Source organism: Dunckerocampus dactyliophorus, chromosome 4 (genome assembly GCF_027744805.1).
Source record: "Dunckerocampus dactyliophorus isolate RoL2022-P2 chromosome 4, RoL_Ddac_1.1, whole genome shotgun sequence".
Classification (NCBI taxonomy): Eukaryota; Metazoa; Chordata; class Actinopteri; order Syngnathiformes; family Syngnathidae; genus Dunckerocampus; species Dunckerocampus dactyliophorus.
The window spans coordinates 12466404-12483073 of NC_072822.1; the positions used below are offsets into that span (position 1 = coordinate 12466404).

The 16670-nt window shown below is 40.1% G+C and overlaps 1 protein-coding gene across 6 annotated transcripts in view; it reads left to right on the forward strand.

Annotated features, from left to right (window-relative positions):
- The window catches only part of mctp1a (multiple C2 domains, transmembrane 1a), a 133163-nt gene that overhangs the window by 34764 nt on the left and 81729 nt on the right, over nt 1-16670 (forward strand). For 4 of the 6 annotated variants that reach the window (XM_054774996.1, XM_054775000.1, XM_054774997.1 and 1 more), the window contains exons 1-2: nt 3971-4544; nt 13561-13675. In XM_054774996.1, the coding sequence (XP_054630971.1) occupies nt 4503-4544; nt 13561-13675 (157 nt within the window). In that variant the 5' untranslated portion in view covers nt 3971-4502. Of the gene's footprint in view, nt 1-3970; nt 4545-13560; nt 13676-16670 lie in introns of those variants that run through there. The other 2 variants (XM_054774999.1, XM_054774995.1) reach the window with 1 other exon arrangement.

Genomic DNA, 16670 nt, shown 5'->3' on the forward strand with positions numbered 1-16670 from the left:
CCAGTGGGCCGATAGTCTATAAAAAGATTTGCCACTTCAGGACATCTCCTTTCATTTAACTCATTTCATGGCATTCTCCACTTTCTGTGCTGCGTGACCTCCATTGGTTGTCGCTCTCCTCCTGTCCTGCCTTCATCTCCTCGTTCTTCTCCATTGGCAAGGGCACATAGCAGACATATGCAGGAGTATTTCTGACTTGTCAAATTCTCTGCTAAGAGATGCATGTTATTCTCATCCATCGCGTGACGCCTGTTCACCCACAAAAGTGATGACTCACCAAAATGACGTGTGTGTGGGTGCATATGTGTGTGTCCCCATTCATGACCTTCTGTAACTTCCATGGGGCTGTGAGTTTAGGTAAGGAACCCTGCGCCCGTTGGTTTGCATATAACGTCTGTTTGGCGTGAGACGCAGGCGCTAATACTCTTGTATGCATGCTAATACACAAATAGCCGCTCACTCTGTGCTTTGTTGGCCTGAGAGAGGTGTCACTTTGCTTTTCATCTCATTAATGAGCTCCACTGATCCAATGGTAAGTCGTTTCATCAAACTTTGTAAAAGAAATTCTCTTCTGTTCCCGTATGCTAATCGAGGAAGTTGTTCGTTAAACACGGAGGCATTAGTATTTTAATTAACAAGAGATTTCATAACACTTACCTCAATGTTCTGTTATTGCTTTTAGTGCAGAGCCATTGCACAGGCATTTTGGAGAGAAAATAGACCCTAAACAAAAGTGCTGAATTTGAAATGAACACTCAAGGCCCTTGGGATTTTGGTTTTATTATTGAAGAAAATGACAACAGAAAGTTTTAGAGGATCAATTAGTTTTAGTGTGGTTATTATAGACGCCTGTGGCTATGTGAGCATTGACTTGGGTGCAGCTATAATGACAGATAATGACTCATGGGGTTTGTTACTACAAAAGCTCACACCTCGAATGTGGGCTTCTTTCCAAGTCTGGAGCGTGTATGATAAGATGACACATTGTACTATAATGCAATGTATGTGTGTGTGTGGGTGTGTGAGACGAGTGTGTGTCCTCTAGCCTACATTTCTGTACTTATATGTTTTAGTTGTTTATTTCTATTGTCACGGAGTGAGTGTGCTCGTCATATTTTGTTCACCTTTTAGGTAGGTTAAGTGATGTTACATCAGACTTTTTCCAGCGCATTGTAGTGTTGTGGACAATATTAGCAACCATCTGTCTGGCTGTTCTGATTGATGTTCTCATCAAGATTCATTGTGTACGATGATGTATGATACGCTGCGGAGGATTTTAACTTGAGGGGTGCATCCAGTACTTTGCAGCAAGCAAAATTAATTAAACAGTTACCCTTAGTAATCTTAGGTAAAATGATTTTGTAATGCCGTACATAGAAAATTAAATAGTGGAATGCTGTTTGCAAACATATTTAATGTTTTTTCACTTGGGAAAACGTCAATTCAGTTCCTGTTTCAAAATGTACCTAATTAGTCATATGCTCTATTGTAGCCTTTAATAAATACCTGTATTGACCTGATTATAAGACAAACAAGAATATAAGACTCAAATAAGAATATGATGTTTTTGCAAAATATTTTTAAGGCGAAATCATGTTTTTAATATTTGTGAAATATGTAGATTGCAATAAAAAAGTATCCAGTAATTCCTTGTTTATTGCCGTTAATTGGTTCCATGACCTGACCGTGATAAGTGAATTTCCCTGAAGTAGGATTCTTTATTTATAAATGGAATATTTATTCTAAATACATTTTTAAACATTATTAGAGCCCTCTAGACATGAGATAACACCCCTACAATCACCTTTACACCAATTATTACCCAATATAGTAGACACAATCAGAGAAAATTAGCCATTTAAGACATAAATAAGACCATGCTAGAGGAGCTGAGTGACGGGTGGACAGGAAGTGATGTCGGGTGTTTCAGAGTTTCCGCTTAAACCTGGTTTATGGCCGCAACAGCAGCCCGTGTTTTTATTAGGGATGTTTATCAGGATTTTCTATTAGAGATTATTGCGTCTGTTGTGAAATAATTCAAACCTGCAATAAAAGCCTGTTGTTCTGGCGATCAACTCTGTCCCACCAAAAATTACAGTAACATTACTGACACCTAGTGACCAGTGTAGGGTACTATATATATATCATGTTTTTGAATGCCTTTTGAATGCCTTAATGTTTGTATTTTAGATAATTTAGCCATTTGTATGCTTGAATATGCTTAATTTAGGCAAATAATATGCAACATTAGCTTAAATATGCATATTTTTGGACTAATAATAGGCCGTGTGTGTGGGTGTGAGTGGTAGGAAGAAAAGTGAGACACGTTTAGGGAGGAGTCATTTGGCGCCATCTGTTCCTTTGCATATATAAATGGTCTATTAATGTCTATTAATGGGTCACTCCTCAAAGACGTCATAATCTGGCAAACAAAATATTTGAGAGAGAAAAGACAAGTCCAGACTGATCAAAAAGCAGAGAGGTGATTTAAAGGAAGTGGTGATTGTGCGGTGTGTCTGGCCTGTCTCCCAGTGTGTGTAAGCCCACTTGAGGCACTCCACTTTTAATTAAACTCTGGCCGATTTAAGTTATTTCCTCTTCTCGACCAATCACATTGGTCCTTGTTCTTGATGTTATTGCTATGCTTGTATTTACATTAAAGTTGGGTTGTTGATTTGCTTGCGTTGTTACCTCATTTGTGCTGAGTCACTTGAAAAATCTTGACATGTAAATAACTCATTCAGAAAACAACACAGGTATTAAATAGATAAATCATTAAAACATGTATTTATACATATACATATACAGTACAACATATCCATGTTGTATGTGGCCTGTAGTTGACTGGCGTCCAGTTCAGGGTGTACCCAACTCTCCCCAAGAGTCAGCTGGGATAGGCTGCAGCTCCCCCCCAACCGTAATGAAGACAAGCGGCATAGAAAATAAATGAATGAGCCATATTCTATATGTACCATGACACAAAACGATCAACTTGCTTCCGTCAAGGTATTCTTGTGCTTGATGCTTTGGCGCTAGTGTGAAGTTTAGATGAGAAATATCCATGGTTGAGTAATTGGTTATGATTTGTGCAACTGTGTGGCGCAGAAAACTTTATAAGGTCTTAAGAATTGGGGGATTGTGTTTTCCAGTGTCAACAATCGGATGAAAAAGAGAATGCTGGAGAAGAGGTACATTTTTGACTCACAGCGTGGTTGATTGATTATTGATTGTAAGTCTGGAGTAAATGTTTTTCATCATTGGTTATATAAACACATCCATTTTGGTGTTCATTTCAGTGTGCCACCCTGTCCATTATTTCCCTTCATTTCCATCCATCTGTCTAGCTACTCCCTAAAGACAATGCGTCTTCTTCCTGCACTGATAAATCCTACAAATTCCTCCAATCCTTTCCAGTGACAGCGGCACTGTAGAAAAATGATGGAGGATGAGCCTGTATCAGCTGCACTGCACTACAGCATACGGTGCATGCTCGTTAAATGTGCTTATGTCAAATGCGCAGGCAGGCCTGAGGATGCGACGAGTTTTGAGGACAATGATCCAGCGCAGCACATTGTTGGTTTAGATATCCCAACACAAAGAAGATCCTGCATCACGAGGGTGATTTTGCCTCTTTCATATGCGGTCCAACACCACTGCAAACTACAATGATAAATACATTGTTAAAGTAATACAGTTTCGATCAAAAATTTAAGGCGGTTAAAAATAACAGACAAAATTCTTAGCATAATTAACGCATGCGCACCATGGCAAGCCATACCGCTCCGTTATGAGAGCAGACGGAGGCACAGAGTAGCACATAGTCTGACACTGTATTATCACTTTATTCTCACCTGAACACATCAACAGCAGTGCAATTCCAACACCATATATGTATCTCCAACTCACAAACACGTCACTAGTTCGTTCGTCCTCAAAGCGCACTCTCACCACACGACCGTGAGGTGCATTCACGGACAGTAAGTAATCCGAACCACACAAAAATATCTTTATTATGGAAGTATGTGTGGTCCAATTAATCAGAAAGACAAAGAAAAACATTAAGTGGATATTGTTGTCACTCAAGTTGGAACTCTTATTGCGGAAGTACAATTTGCTACATTTAAGTATCATCTGAAATCCCAGAAAATACACTCAAGACATGTGAATTTAACTTAAATGATGTCATTATTTGACCGCCTTAGTGAAAGTGGAAGAAAAGAAAGGCTGTGCCTGTCAACTTTTTATGAGTCAGATCAGTCAGCGGAAAGCGAGCATCTCCTTGCATTTGTGAGTGACAGAAGGGAGAGAGAGAAAGAAAGAAAGTGCAACTCAGTGCCTGTGGGTTATTCACGAACATTGCATCTGGTTGGCCTTTGCTGTGTGAGTGAGTGAGCGAGCAAGATAAGGAGTGAGCGAGTATGTGTGTGTGTGTTATATGGTAAAGCCAGCAGCGGCAGCAGCAGCAGCAGAAGCAGTAGTACAGTAGTGTTTAGCGTGTCTAGATGTTAACGTTGCCCCTCTTGGCTGTGGGACAGAGCCTTACGGTAGGTGGAAGCACCTGTAGACTGCTTGTTTGCCGGTATGCTTTCTGATGCCATGCATCCTGCTGTATTCATTGCCAATAAATAGTGTTTGCATGCCAGTCCTTTGGTGGTGATGGGATGCATGCTGCATGGACGGAAACGTTAAATGTTTCCATCACTTTGGCACAGACACACATTTGCATGCAGAATTGATTTTCATACATATTTTCCCTAAACCTGAATACCTGCTTTGCATATGTAATATTTTGTACTCATTGCTACCAGTAGGATGTAAAGTCTGGTGTTATTTCTTTGTTTTGTTTACGTTTGCAAAGACTGTAACGGAGGGACGGAGAAGAAGAGTAGTGGGCGTGTCGTATCTGATAATAGCGTGGAACCTGAGCAGGGTGCTAGTGTGACATGGTGGTGTGAGAACCAATAAAATCATTATGATGAGACATGATTCATTTAAACATAGCGATGCAGGGTCCTGTTCATGCCACCACATTGACCAGACTGTTTGGGGAAATAGTTCTTTTGTGAGAGTACATTCTGTCATGTACACACACCCTGACTCTCTCCTCAGTCTGTTCTCTGAAGGGCCGGATGCTGAACGTGATCAGAATGCGAGCACCATATCCAAAAGCAGGCAGTTTTCACCACAGAGAAAGAGGAGGAGAAAGTAAGAGTAAGACCAGAGAGGGAACAAAGTAAGCTTGACACCAGCCGGCAAAGGTGGGATTAGAGGCAAAAGCTGGAGAAGTGAGGAAAAAAGGACAACAGCAGGTGTAAATAAATGGGCCACCCTGAGGGAGATGAACAGAGTATGGTCTGATTAAAATACTTTCAGTAAGCCTCTTTTTCTGCAGATGTTCATGCCGTCAGACAAATTTAAAATATGAATGCATGGTGGGTTTTCTGCAACCGTCTTTAGATAAATTTTGATCAATTCTCCCCCTCAGTTCACAGATATAAGGCATAGTTTTTCATAGCACTACATTTATTTGATTGGTTGACTGGGTTGTTTAAGCCTGGAGACAGGGTGAGGAGCTCGGTTATCCGGGAGGAGCTCAGAGTAGAGCCGCTGCTCCTTCACATCGAGAGGAGCCAGCTGAGGTGGCTCGGGCATCTAGTCCGGATGCCTCCCGGACGCCTCCCTGGTGAGGTGTTTCGGGCATGCCCAGCCGGGAGAAGGGCCCGGGGAAGACCTAGGACACGCTGGAGGGATTATGTCTCACAGCTGGCCTGGGAACGCCTTGGTGTCCTCCCGGTGGAGCTGGAGGAGGTGATCGGGGACCGGGAAGTCTGGGCTTCCCTACTGAGACTGCTGCCCCCGCGACCCGGACACGGATAAGCGGAGGAAAATGGAATGGAATGAATGGGTTGTTTAAGTGTATAATTAATGTGCTCTCCAGCTTTTGTGTGGTTTTAAAGAAAAACTGCACTTTTTTAGGAATTTTGCCCATCGTTCGCAATCCTTACAGTATGTGAGACATGAACACACGTCTTTCTGGACGTTATTATAAGATATAAAAGATATAAGATATAAAAACAGATAAAAATGCACGTAATGGGACACACCCACAAAGACGGCTAATAAAACACCTCCAAAAACCACCAACAATGTTTCATGATTTTATATACAGGTACATGCTGTGATCATGTAGTGAGAGGTACATTCATGATAACATATAATACTTAAAGTCTTTTGCCGTATTTTGGTCATTTTAAGCATTACCGGAACTTCCTTCTTGGGCACATTAATTTCACATAGCAGCATAGAAACGAACGCTACACTTAGCGTCAACAATTTCAAACTCAAAAAAAAAACAATAGGTAGCGTTTCCTTTCGGTAGTGGCCTGACTATAATAACAATGTCGTTGTAACTTGGTTAATATGCAGGTCACATCTGTTTTTATAGCTTTAGAACGCACAGAAAAGAGGACGACGTGTGTTCATGTCTCACATAAGGATTGTAGATGAAATTCCAGAAAAAGTGACATGTAAAAAACATGTATTGTTTTTTACAAGACTAAATGTTTACACACTTTTTATCCTAACTGGGGGCAGCTTGACTGTGTTTATGTACATGATTGGAAATTAAAGTTCATTGTGATGCATCAGCCAAGCACAGAGGCCATTCTGAGGTCACTAGACATACATTACACCAACCAACCAACCACCAACTAGCGACACCACCATCCATAGAATATGCGTTAACCACATTATGGATTCATTATTTGAGCCCATAAAAAGACATGAACAGTCCAGCAATTGAATGTAAGTTTACTGTAACATAGACAGACAGAATGCAAAAAAAGAAAGCCCAAAATTACAGATGGAGCTTGATCTCAAGTCAGGCACCAACAGAACCACTGGGAACACATTTGGCAATAATGTCATGATATCCTGCAAGAAGACATCTGCAGGCTCATGAAGTTTGCAGTTGAATGACTCAGACAAGACTTGGCAGTATGTTAATTGGTCAGAAGAGACCAAAATGAAGTGCTTTGGCTTAATGAACGTGTTTGGAGGCAGAGAAATATGAACATGACACCAACAAAAGTATCCCTACTATCATACATGGAGGTGGACACATTGTGCTTGGGGGCTGTTTCTCTGCTAAGGGTACAGGAAGACTTCACTTGATAAATGGGACCATGCAACGTAGACTCTTGGACGAGAACCTCTTGGCCTAAGCCTGAACACTGTAGATGGGTCGTGGACGTGTCTTCCATCATGACATTTACCCAAAATATAGTAGTATCCGCAAAAAGGAGGGGACCAAAATCCCTCCTGAGATGACCAACCATGGTGATCAACTACAAGAAACGTCTGACCTCTGTGCTTGCCCACAGGTTTTTCACCAAGTACTAAGCCACATATTGCTTGGGGCTTAAATACATAAATTGTAAATGGTCTTGTACTCGTATAGCGTTTTTCCACCTCCAAGGCACTCAAAGCGCTTTGACACTGTTAGCACATTTACCTACTGATGACGCAGCATCAGGCGCAACTGGGGGTTTAGTAGCTTGCCCAAGGACACTTCTGACACAATCACGGGAGGACAGAGGATCAAATCCGCAACCTTCAGGTTGGAAGACGACCATGCTACCACCTGAGCCACGTTGCGGCCCATTATTAATTTTATTATTATTTCATGCAATCACATACAAATTATTTTATAAGCTGTATTGAATGTTATTTTGTCTGGATTTTTCTTACATTCTGTCGTTGTATGCTGTTACAATAGACCTACCATAAAAACTCTGGACTGTTCATGTCTTTGTAAAGGGGTGAACTTACAAAATTATAAGGGTATCATAAGCTTTCATTCAGCATTGTTATTACATTAATTTTCTGAATTTCCATGAATGAGACACCCTAACTGACCATGCTTTCATTTATGTCGACCACCTCCCCATCACTTACTATAGCACTACACACTTCTCGGTCTGTGCCATTTTTAGCAAAGGCGCCAGTGTGAACGATACACACTGCTGTCATGCTGCCAGAGTGGAGGCTGTGAATCTTTGCCTGTGTGTAGGCGATACCAGAATCTTTGACCAGTGTAGGAATGACATTTAAACCTGGCACAGAGACAAACCTCTTTGTGGATAAAGAGTCGTATTAATGTCTTCCTTTTTGATGAGATTGCTATCAAAATTATTGCATTTTAAATAGAATTACTGTTTGGGTGTTGAGTTCTTATGTCATTTCTTATATAGTTTTTTTGGTTGGCAGTGTGTTGTCGCATTTCACGGCGTGCTTTGTTTCAATATTGTACTCCGTGTTAACCTCACTGATTACACAACTTTCGTCAGTTACCAGCTAAATGGATAAAATGTCTTGTTCCAACCATCAGTCTATGTACAGACTAGTATTCGATATATTTTTCCCTTTCTAACCAACTTAAAGTTGAATGAGCTAATGTATGTGCAAGGCTGATGTCTTTTTGTATGAAAGATACAATAGCACTTATGATGTAGCACGTATACGTCGCCTCATTTTCACACTTTATCGTCACATTTGTAATATGCATGAACATCATTTGTTGGTGTTTAGTTGAAGATGCCCCTTTTTTGTTTTTATTTGTGGAATTTACCAAATGAAAGATGCGTTGACTCACCATAGCCAAATTGTTGTCATCATATTTCCTTTGCATACGGCACATCATGAGTCAATCCACGTATTTGGCTTGGAAGCACTTGCTCATTTTCATAAAACCAAGATGCATCTGAGCTCAATAGGCTGAAGTCAGGCAGGTCAAATAAAAGTGATTAATCTAGCCATGCTGCATGCCGAGAGAGTGATTTGTATGTATATTTCACTTCACTGATTGAGAGGACCTATACTTGAATTGAGATGCAAAAAAAAAAATGTATATGGTGTTTCTACATACTGGCTATATAAATTTATATAGAGTAGTAAGTAGTTAGTAACACAACTTCATTTAGTGGATAATAGCTTTTATTATCTCAACCGTATAATAGCACACTGAGCTTGGGAAGTTCACTGTTTGCATGGATACTGGACTTCCTGAGCAACAGACCTCTGAACATCAGGATGGAGACTGCACATCCTCCACTCTCATCCTGAACACTAGAGCACCACAGGGGTGTGTTCTCAGCCACCTCCTCTACTCCCTCTTCTTACTCAACTGCTCACCCATCCAACCATCCAAAGTTCTGATATACTATATTGGCGTACAGTGTGGTTCTCCAGCTGCAGGACACTAAAAGCTAAAAAAACAGACTCAAACACAGCTTCTTCCCCCAAGCAGTGAAATGCATCCCCCCGATTCCATTAAAAGTAAACCCCAAAACCGTCTCTTGATTACCCTACCCATATCCAGTGTGCAAGACCCAAGGGCCTTATCATCCATTCATTTGCACTATTTTACACTGCCTGGTCAAGAAAAGGTCACACACTCGCACACACACACACTAATATTTAGTTGTATAGCCTTTAGCTTTTTATGGCACACATTCACTTTGGCATAGTTTCCACAACCTTCTGCAATGTCGCAACATTTATTTCGGTCCAGAGTTGCATTCATTTTTTTGCCAAGATCTTGTATTAATGACAGGAGATTTGGACCCCATCGCAAAGTTTCCCCCGCCATCCGTCCATTTTTTAACCCAATATTAGTAGTTTCAGCAGTCACCTTTTGGATGTTTTCTCATGCTTGATGCATGCCAATAATTGAACACTTCTTCTTCTAATATCTTTTCCACAGCCAAACCATGTGGTGTTTGACATGGCTGTTTAACAAATCAGTTGCATCAGTTGGGATTAAATAACTTGTTACCTGCTGAAACACAATCCAGGTAGTGACCTTTTTTGGCCAGGCAGTGTATATGAAGTACTGTATTGCGACTTTTCAAAGAGATATGACGTCATACTGTGAAATTCATTACAATTTATCACTATAGATTTTATGCCATGTGAGATGCAGTAAACAGTTCATAGCTGCAATACGGCCACGGTATTATTTGTCATGTGACACCCCATAAGCGAGTTTATGTCTTTTTGGTCGAGAATTGTGTACATCAGCATTGTTTTTGGGTCGTTCACATGCTGAGCCAACAAACGGGCACCTATGTTGACGTGTTGACCCGACGGTCGTGTTGTGTTTCTGAGGCATGCCTGTGTGATATCAAGCTGCCATTGAGTGACTTCTGGTTGCTTGACAGCTTGGCTTGGCAACATTGCCTGAGTGTCTGCCTGCCTGCTGTCTGTAGCACTTGATGCTCATAGTGTTCTGGTTTCCTCTGTGCTACCTTCAGTGGTGATACACACACATTGCAGACTGCCATAGTGTTTATTTTGTGAAACATGTGACTTCAGTCTTATTAAGACAATCTGTTTACTTACCTGACCAGGTATTCATTGTCCTGTCGTTTTGTCTATTTTCCTTACATCCTCTTTGCAGCCATTTGTCATTCCATTTTTCCTTTAAAAATAAAAAGATGTCTGATGTGAATAACAAACAGCATCTTTCTTCCATAAAAGAGAAACAATTCACATACTGTTCATCGAACAGAAGCATAACCTCCGAATTGCATTTCCTAATACTTTGCCAGTCTGTGAAACTACTCAAGGAATGTTGTTTGTCTCATTCACAGAGAAGAAGATTTTGTAAAATCAGAGGTCACTGATGTTGGATGAGGGAGGGCCTACTGGCTCACCATCTCTGCTCGAGTTCATCCCAGAGGTGTTCTTCCACACCAATCTCATCCAATCACAGTCAAACTGGAAGAGAAAAGAGCCTTTCCCCACTCTATTCTCATCAATCTGGAAGCATAGCGAGCTACACGGTCTAGTCCAACCTCTGATAGAGTTAATTATCTATAAGGCGTGTCTCACCTTTCTCAGTATTGTGTACATAAACTGTATTTATTTATTCATTAGTAGTAGTTCTGAAGTAAAGGAGATGTCACAAGATTAGAATTTAGCCATAACTTAGCCTCACCGCTGTATACGCTGAAGGGTTCCAAGTTTAAGGGAAAAAATGGCTTAATTTACAGTACTTGCCTTAAAGGGATGCCCTTTACATGCTTTTTACAAGATTAATTAATGTGTCAAGTTGGTTATGGAAAAGACGTAAAATTGAGTGATGTGCTATATAAAAATACCATTCAGAGAAGAAATGATGGTGGTCAGATTCAGGTTATCCCCTTCATATAATCAGATAATCCAACAGAAAACAAGATAGATACTAAAAAAGAAATCACTGACGTGTGTATGACCTTCTTAGTATGATGAGCCATTAAGTATACACAGACTAGAAATCTTTCATACACAAAAAGGCTGTCTTATCTTGTGTTCTCAAACAATCACCCATCACTCATATTCCATATATGGCCGAGCAATACAGGCTCAGATGTAACATCTGGTGCAACAGAAAGGGAAACTGGGTTATAATGTGATATGGAGGTCAGGGCTCTAGATTAGAGTCAACTAGAAGGCAGCAGTGAGACTTTAAGGCTGCAGTAATGGAGATATAGGTCCAGAGCCCTTGTTCTCACAATTACATCCACATATTACTCGTCTTCAGTATGCTCAGCTTTTGTTGTCATCTCTGTTGCAGAGCGGCTTTGAAGTAATTGAACAAGGCTGCTTGGTGTGCTTGGAAGGGTTCATGCTGGCTCCCTTTTGATTCTGTACAATCTTTAGGTTAAGTATACTGGTTTGGTTAATGGAAGAATAGCTTTGTATTGATTGCCAGTTGTATGTGTTCATCTGGGATTGTGTTAAAATGTTTTGCAGGGCAAGGCTTGTATACAAACACTGAGAGCACTTTGCAAGCCGTGTTGTTCTCTGGAGACAATTGAATGTACTGTAAATGCAAAGTGCTCCAGCAGGTAAATGCAAATGTAATGAACTCTCTCCTCTCCTTCATCACTTTGTGGTATGGTATGACGTAACTCGGGATTGGATTTCTGTCTGAACAGTTTCTATGCATGTTTGTAGTTCAACGGATGCTGTTACAAGGACTTAAAGACGCACATGCTCACCAGAATTCCAATACAGTGGCTTAAATGACCCCAGGCTTATCCAGTCCAGATATACAGCTTTTTACTCTGAATGTTCATTTTCTAATTCTCCGGAATTGCTGAGCTGATTTTGTAGAATTGTAGGCCATCTATGTTTTCCTCGCTTTCTTGAAAAGAGAAAGAAAATTGTTTTGACTTTCCACTGCAATTTACCACATTTCTTGCTGCATTGTTTCTGTTCATACATTCAATGCTTTGCACAACAATTGAATTATTCAGGTTCTTTTCAACTATGTTGCAAGGAAACTTCTTTTAATCTGTATTTGGCAATGAAAGTAACTAACAGGAAGCACTTCATTACCAATACTGATATCAAACAATACTGATATTTGCACTAGCTCATGTTTATAGCTCAAGTTATTACTCATGATACTTCTTTTACTGTGATGCCACTGGGTGCATTTAAGAAATACGCACTGTTTGTGTGAAATAAGAGAAATACTGCAATATGCAATGTAAGTTGTAAAAAAAAGTGTCATATTTATTTTACACATTTTGTCTCAACACAATAGTCATTCAAAATTCAGGATGTATAATGAACTAAAATAACACATTCTCCTATTATCAACAAGTGCAACAGGTTAGACTTATTCACAAATAAGAATCCAACCAAATAAAGCTGGCAATGACACAATTTGGAAAGCTGCACAGTTCTATGTGGCACAAACATCCTTGTAAAGCTGTATATGCCATTTCTAACACATTATATGATACATCAGTATCATGACAGTTTTAACTATAGGTTTTCCTTTGGTTTATTACCATTTGCATCTTTACCCTCATGTTTAACAGTTCTGAGATGTCTGTTGCTCAGCTTCTCCCAGTGGGGACTAGTAAGAACTCTTGGTTGTCTCTAAGTAGTGTCCCTGTGCTCTTTTTTTAAATCTCCTTTTGCTCTTTTGTTGTTATTTTTAGCCTCATCTGTGAGCTCTATCCTGTGCCCACACATGGCTGATTAAGAGGAAGGAAATACATAATGAAGGGGGTGTGGATAAGATGGACGTAAGATGAAGAAATTATGCAGTAGTGAATCTTAGAGAACAGCTTGACTCATCATGTGTCTTTCTAATGGCTCCAAGGGGAACCAAATTGTGAGTCAGGGGAGGTTTTCCAGCAAAGTTAAAGCAATATGACCTTCCGTATAGCCCAAAGATGAAAAGGAGCAGATTGGCTGTTAAATGAGTGCACCGCATTTGAGATATTTGCACATTTTCTTATAGGCTGTTAATTCTCTCAATGAAATAGTCAATAAATCTATGTGACTGTAAATGTCCTCACTTGAATCAAATGTCACTTATTTGGAAATGACTTGTAAAGAGTCCCCATGCATTGCTGCTAGTAAGCCAACTCTTCATGCATTTTCTTTGTTAAAGACATCTCCTAAAATAGGTTTGGCCTCTATGACAGTTGTCATAATGCAAAGTACTAAGCTTTGGTGGTTTGGGACACTTACTGTGCAGTCATCCTGTTTCCATAGGGCGTCGATACCGTGGACCCTTGTAATGCAGAACCTCCGCCTCCTAGTCCAACCATGTACCAGCTGGATATTGTCCTGAAGAAAGGCAACAACCTGGCCATCAGAGATCGCACAGGTAGGGGCTATGTTTTTATCTTTATGTATACAATATGGTATGATTTGGCATAGTATGTTTAATCATCGGGCCGCATGGTGGCCTAGAGGTTTCCAAAAATATTAAGTTAATTGGTGACTCTAAATTGTCCATTGGTGTGAAAGTGAGTGTGAATGGTTGTTGTCTATATGTGGCCTGCGACTGGCTGGTGACCAGTCCAGGGTGTACCCCGCCTCCCGCCCAAAGTCAGCTGGGATAGACTTCAGCATACCCCCGACATCCTACCCAGGATTAAGCGGGTGGATGTTTAATCATGTAAATATGATCAAAACGTGACCAAACCATATATTTGCCACAATAATCACAACAACAGTACTTTTAAATTTGGTTTTGTGTATTTCTACTGCGTCAGATGGTGGTTAAGCCTTGCATAGAAGGCAGCAGGTAAGCAAAAGCGGAGGTAGAGATGGATGCAGGGCACATTATATACTGTAGGTTTCATTGTGACAGCATGCACAAAGAAGCACACCTACTCATTCCCCAAGATTCCCCACTGATTTGTATGACTACAAGAGCTCCTGAGCCCATATTAGAGACAAGGCGAGACAGGTTGAGTGGACCCACATGATGATGAGCAGTGATTTAATTATGATGTGTGTCAATGGTATTTTAAGTAATGTAATGTCCACGCCGGACTGTCCAGTCAACGCCATGTTCCTGCAGTATTAGTACAGTCCTGGAATTTCTTAGGAATGGATGTGTGAGGATTGTTCCATTTACTAATCCATCTTGACAGCTTTAGTTAGTCAGGTATGGAATATTGGAGGGCTGGGATGTCAAACAGAGGTAGTTTTCTGGAGGAAGCAATTCAATATCACTACTTATTGAGTCACTAGAAGCCGCTGTATGAATTATTAATGATTGGAATACTTTTCGGTGCTATGCAGAACAATTTAAAGAGGGTATTTTTTTTTTATTTATAATTTTTGGTGGAACTAAGTAAACTGTTTTAGACACATATTCTTGCCACTTTCATTCAGTCAAAGCATAAATTACTATTTTTAATTTTAATCTACTAGAATCAGATGGTTATGCTTCACACGGTAGATTTCCACTTTTACAAAATGGTACTATTGATATGAAGGTCGGGCAGACTTTCACATACAGCCATTTTCATTCATGTAATAGTATCGTATTTAAGAATAAACAAGGGTTTAATTATATTATTACCACATTAATCACAGGGCGACCCCTGATCACCATCTTTTATGCACAAAGCTGTGAAGATCTTTTTAATAATGGTGATGAGTCTAGAAATAGAAATGCTGTCAAAACTGTATTCTAATACTCATACTCAGACCAGCACATCCCCATTTATGTTTTCTTCTCTTCACTGCTTGACAAACAATATGAAATAATGGAGGACTGGGCTCATGGGCTGTCAGATGACAGTCATTTAACTTTCTTTCAACATCTTAATTGTTGTATCTGCTGTCATGTCTGCCTAACAGTTACTCATTATTTAGTTTAACTAAATGCCCAGTGTTACATAGACTTTAGGCGTAGTTTAGGCAAAACTTGCATTAAAATAATGCCAACATTTAGGCTGCCTTTATATTTGTGGTTTGGTACCTAAAAAAAGATACTGTAGACGCCCCTACAACGTAAATAATCCTTTCCGAGAACCTTTATGTTATAGGGTTTTTAATGTTATACGAAGCGTAAAATACATGTAAATAGCCTAATCTGTTCCAAGATCTTACCAAACTCACCCCGTTGGCACTTCAAAATATTCAAAGTCCACCAAATATGGTGGGAAAATATAAGAAAATATTAGCATAAACATAGTAGAGTAACATTCCAATATAAAATAAGGTAATAAATAAGATTACTGTAAATGAATAAAACTGAAAAACAAAAAGAACCTTACCGTTCACGAGATGTCTTGATCAGGAGCGCAAGTGGAGGCAGGAAGGAGGAGGAGGACTAGCCTGAGTCGAAACGCGACTCAAAGAGTCTAAGACTCAGCTGGTCTCACAGACAAACGCACACGCACTACACGATAATGCTGTGTGCCAAATTTTAATTTGTAACTTAACTTAATTGTTTAAGTTAGTTTCAGGGGGACTACGAAGAGCAAGGAGGTTGAAGGGAGAAGCCTGTCTCTCACACAAACTCATGTTTGTGCTGTATAAGTCAGCCAATGAGATGAGAGCGTAGGCGGTGCCACGATAATCAGCCAATGAGATGAGAGCGGAGGCGGTGCCTCGAAAATCAGCCAATGAGAGTGTGAAGCGTCAGAAGGCGTCACCAAGTGTTTGTCTGAACTTGCACCGACTTGAGGCATTAATAAAGTTGATTGAAAAAAAAAAAACTTGCACCGACTTGACGCTTTATGTTATATGGAATTTCTTCTGTAATACGAAGCAAAAACTTTACATAAATTCTTTACGTTCAGTTGAATTTACGTAAAAGGTTTACGTTATGCGAGGTACTACTGTACTTGGTGTGCACTTTGGTGTGATTTGCTTCGCATTCACGCTGGTATTTCTGTCATGGGTCCAAAGGCGGAGCAGTATAGCGCAGTATTTTTTTTTTTTAATTTTGTGCTATTTACCAGCTCAGATTTTGCAAAAAGCTTCTACATACTGTATTTGTACTTTTTTTAACACTGGTTCCTGTCTTTGGTCCGTGTAGCGTTCCCCCATTTGAGCTGAACCGCACCAGTTCGCTTTCAAGCGGACCCAGACCCATCTCTTCAAGCGGTCTCTGTCCAGTTGTTCGGTGCACACCAGGGTGATGTGCTCACTCTTGACCAAACGAACCGTACAAGCAAAGCAAACACCACCAGAGTTTGTTTTAACCGAACCGCATGACAAGCGTGAACGCACCCTTACTGACATGAAGTGTTTTACGATTATCTATTATTTGTATGGTTTGTATGTCTCTAATTACTTTGTTTCCATATTGAAATGACTGATTTCAGCATTAGTGGCTGTAAATTGAAGGAAGCGAT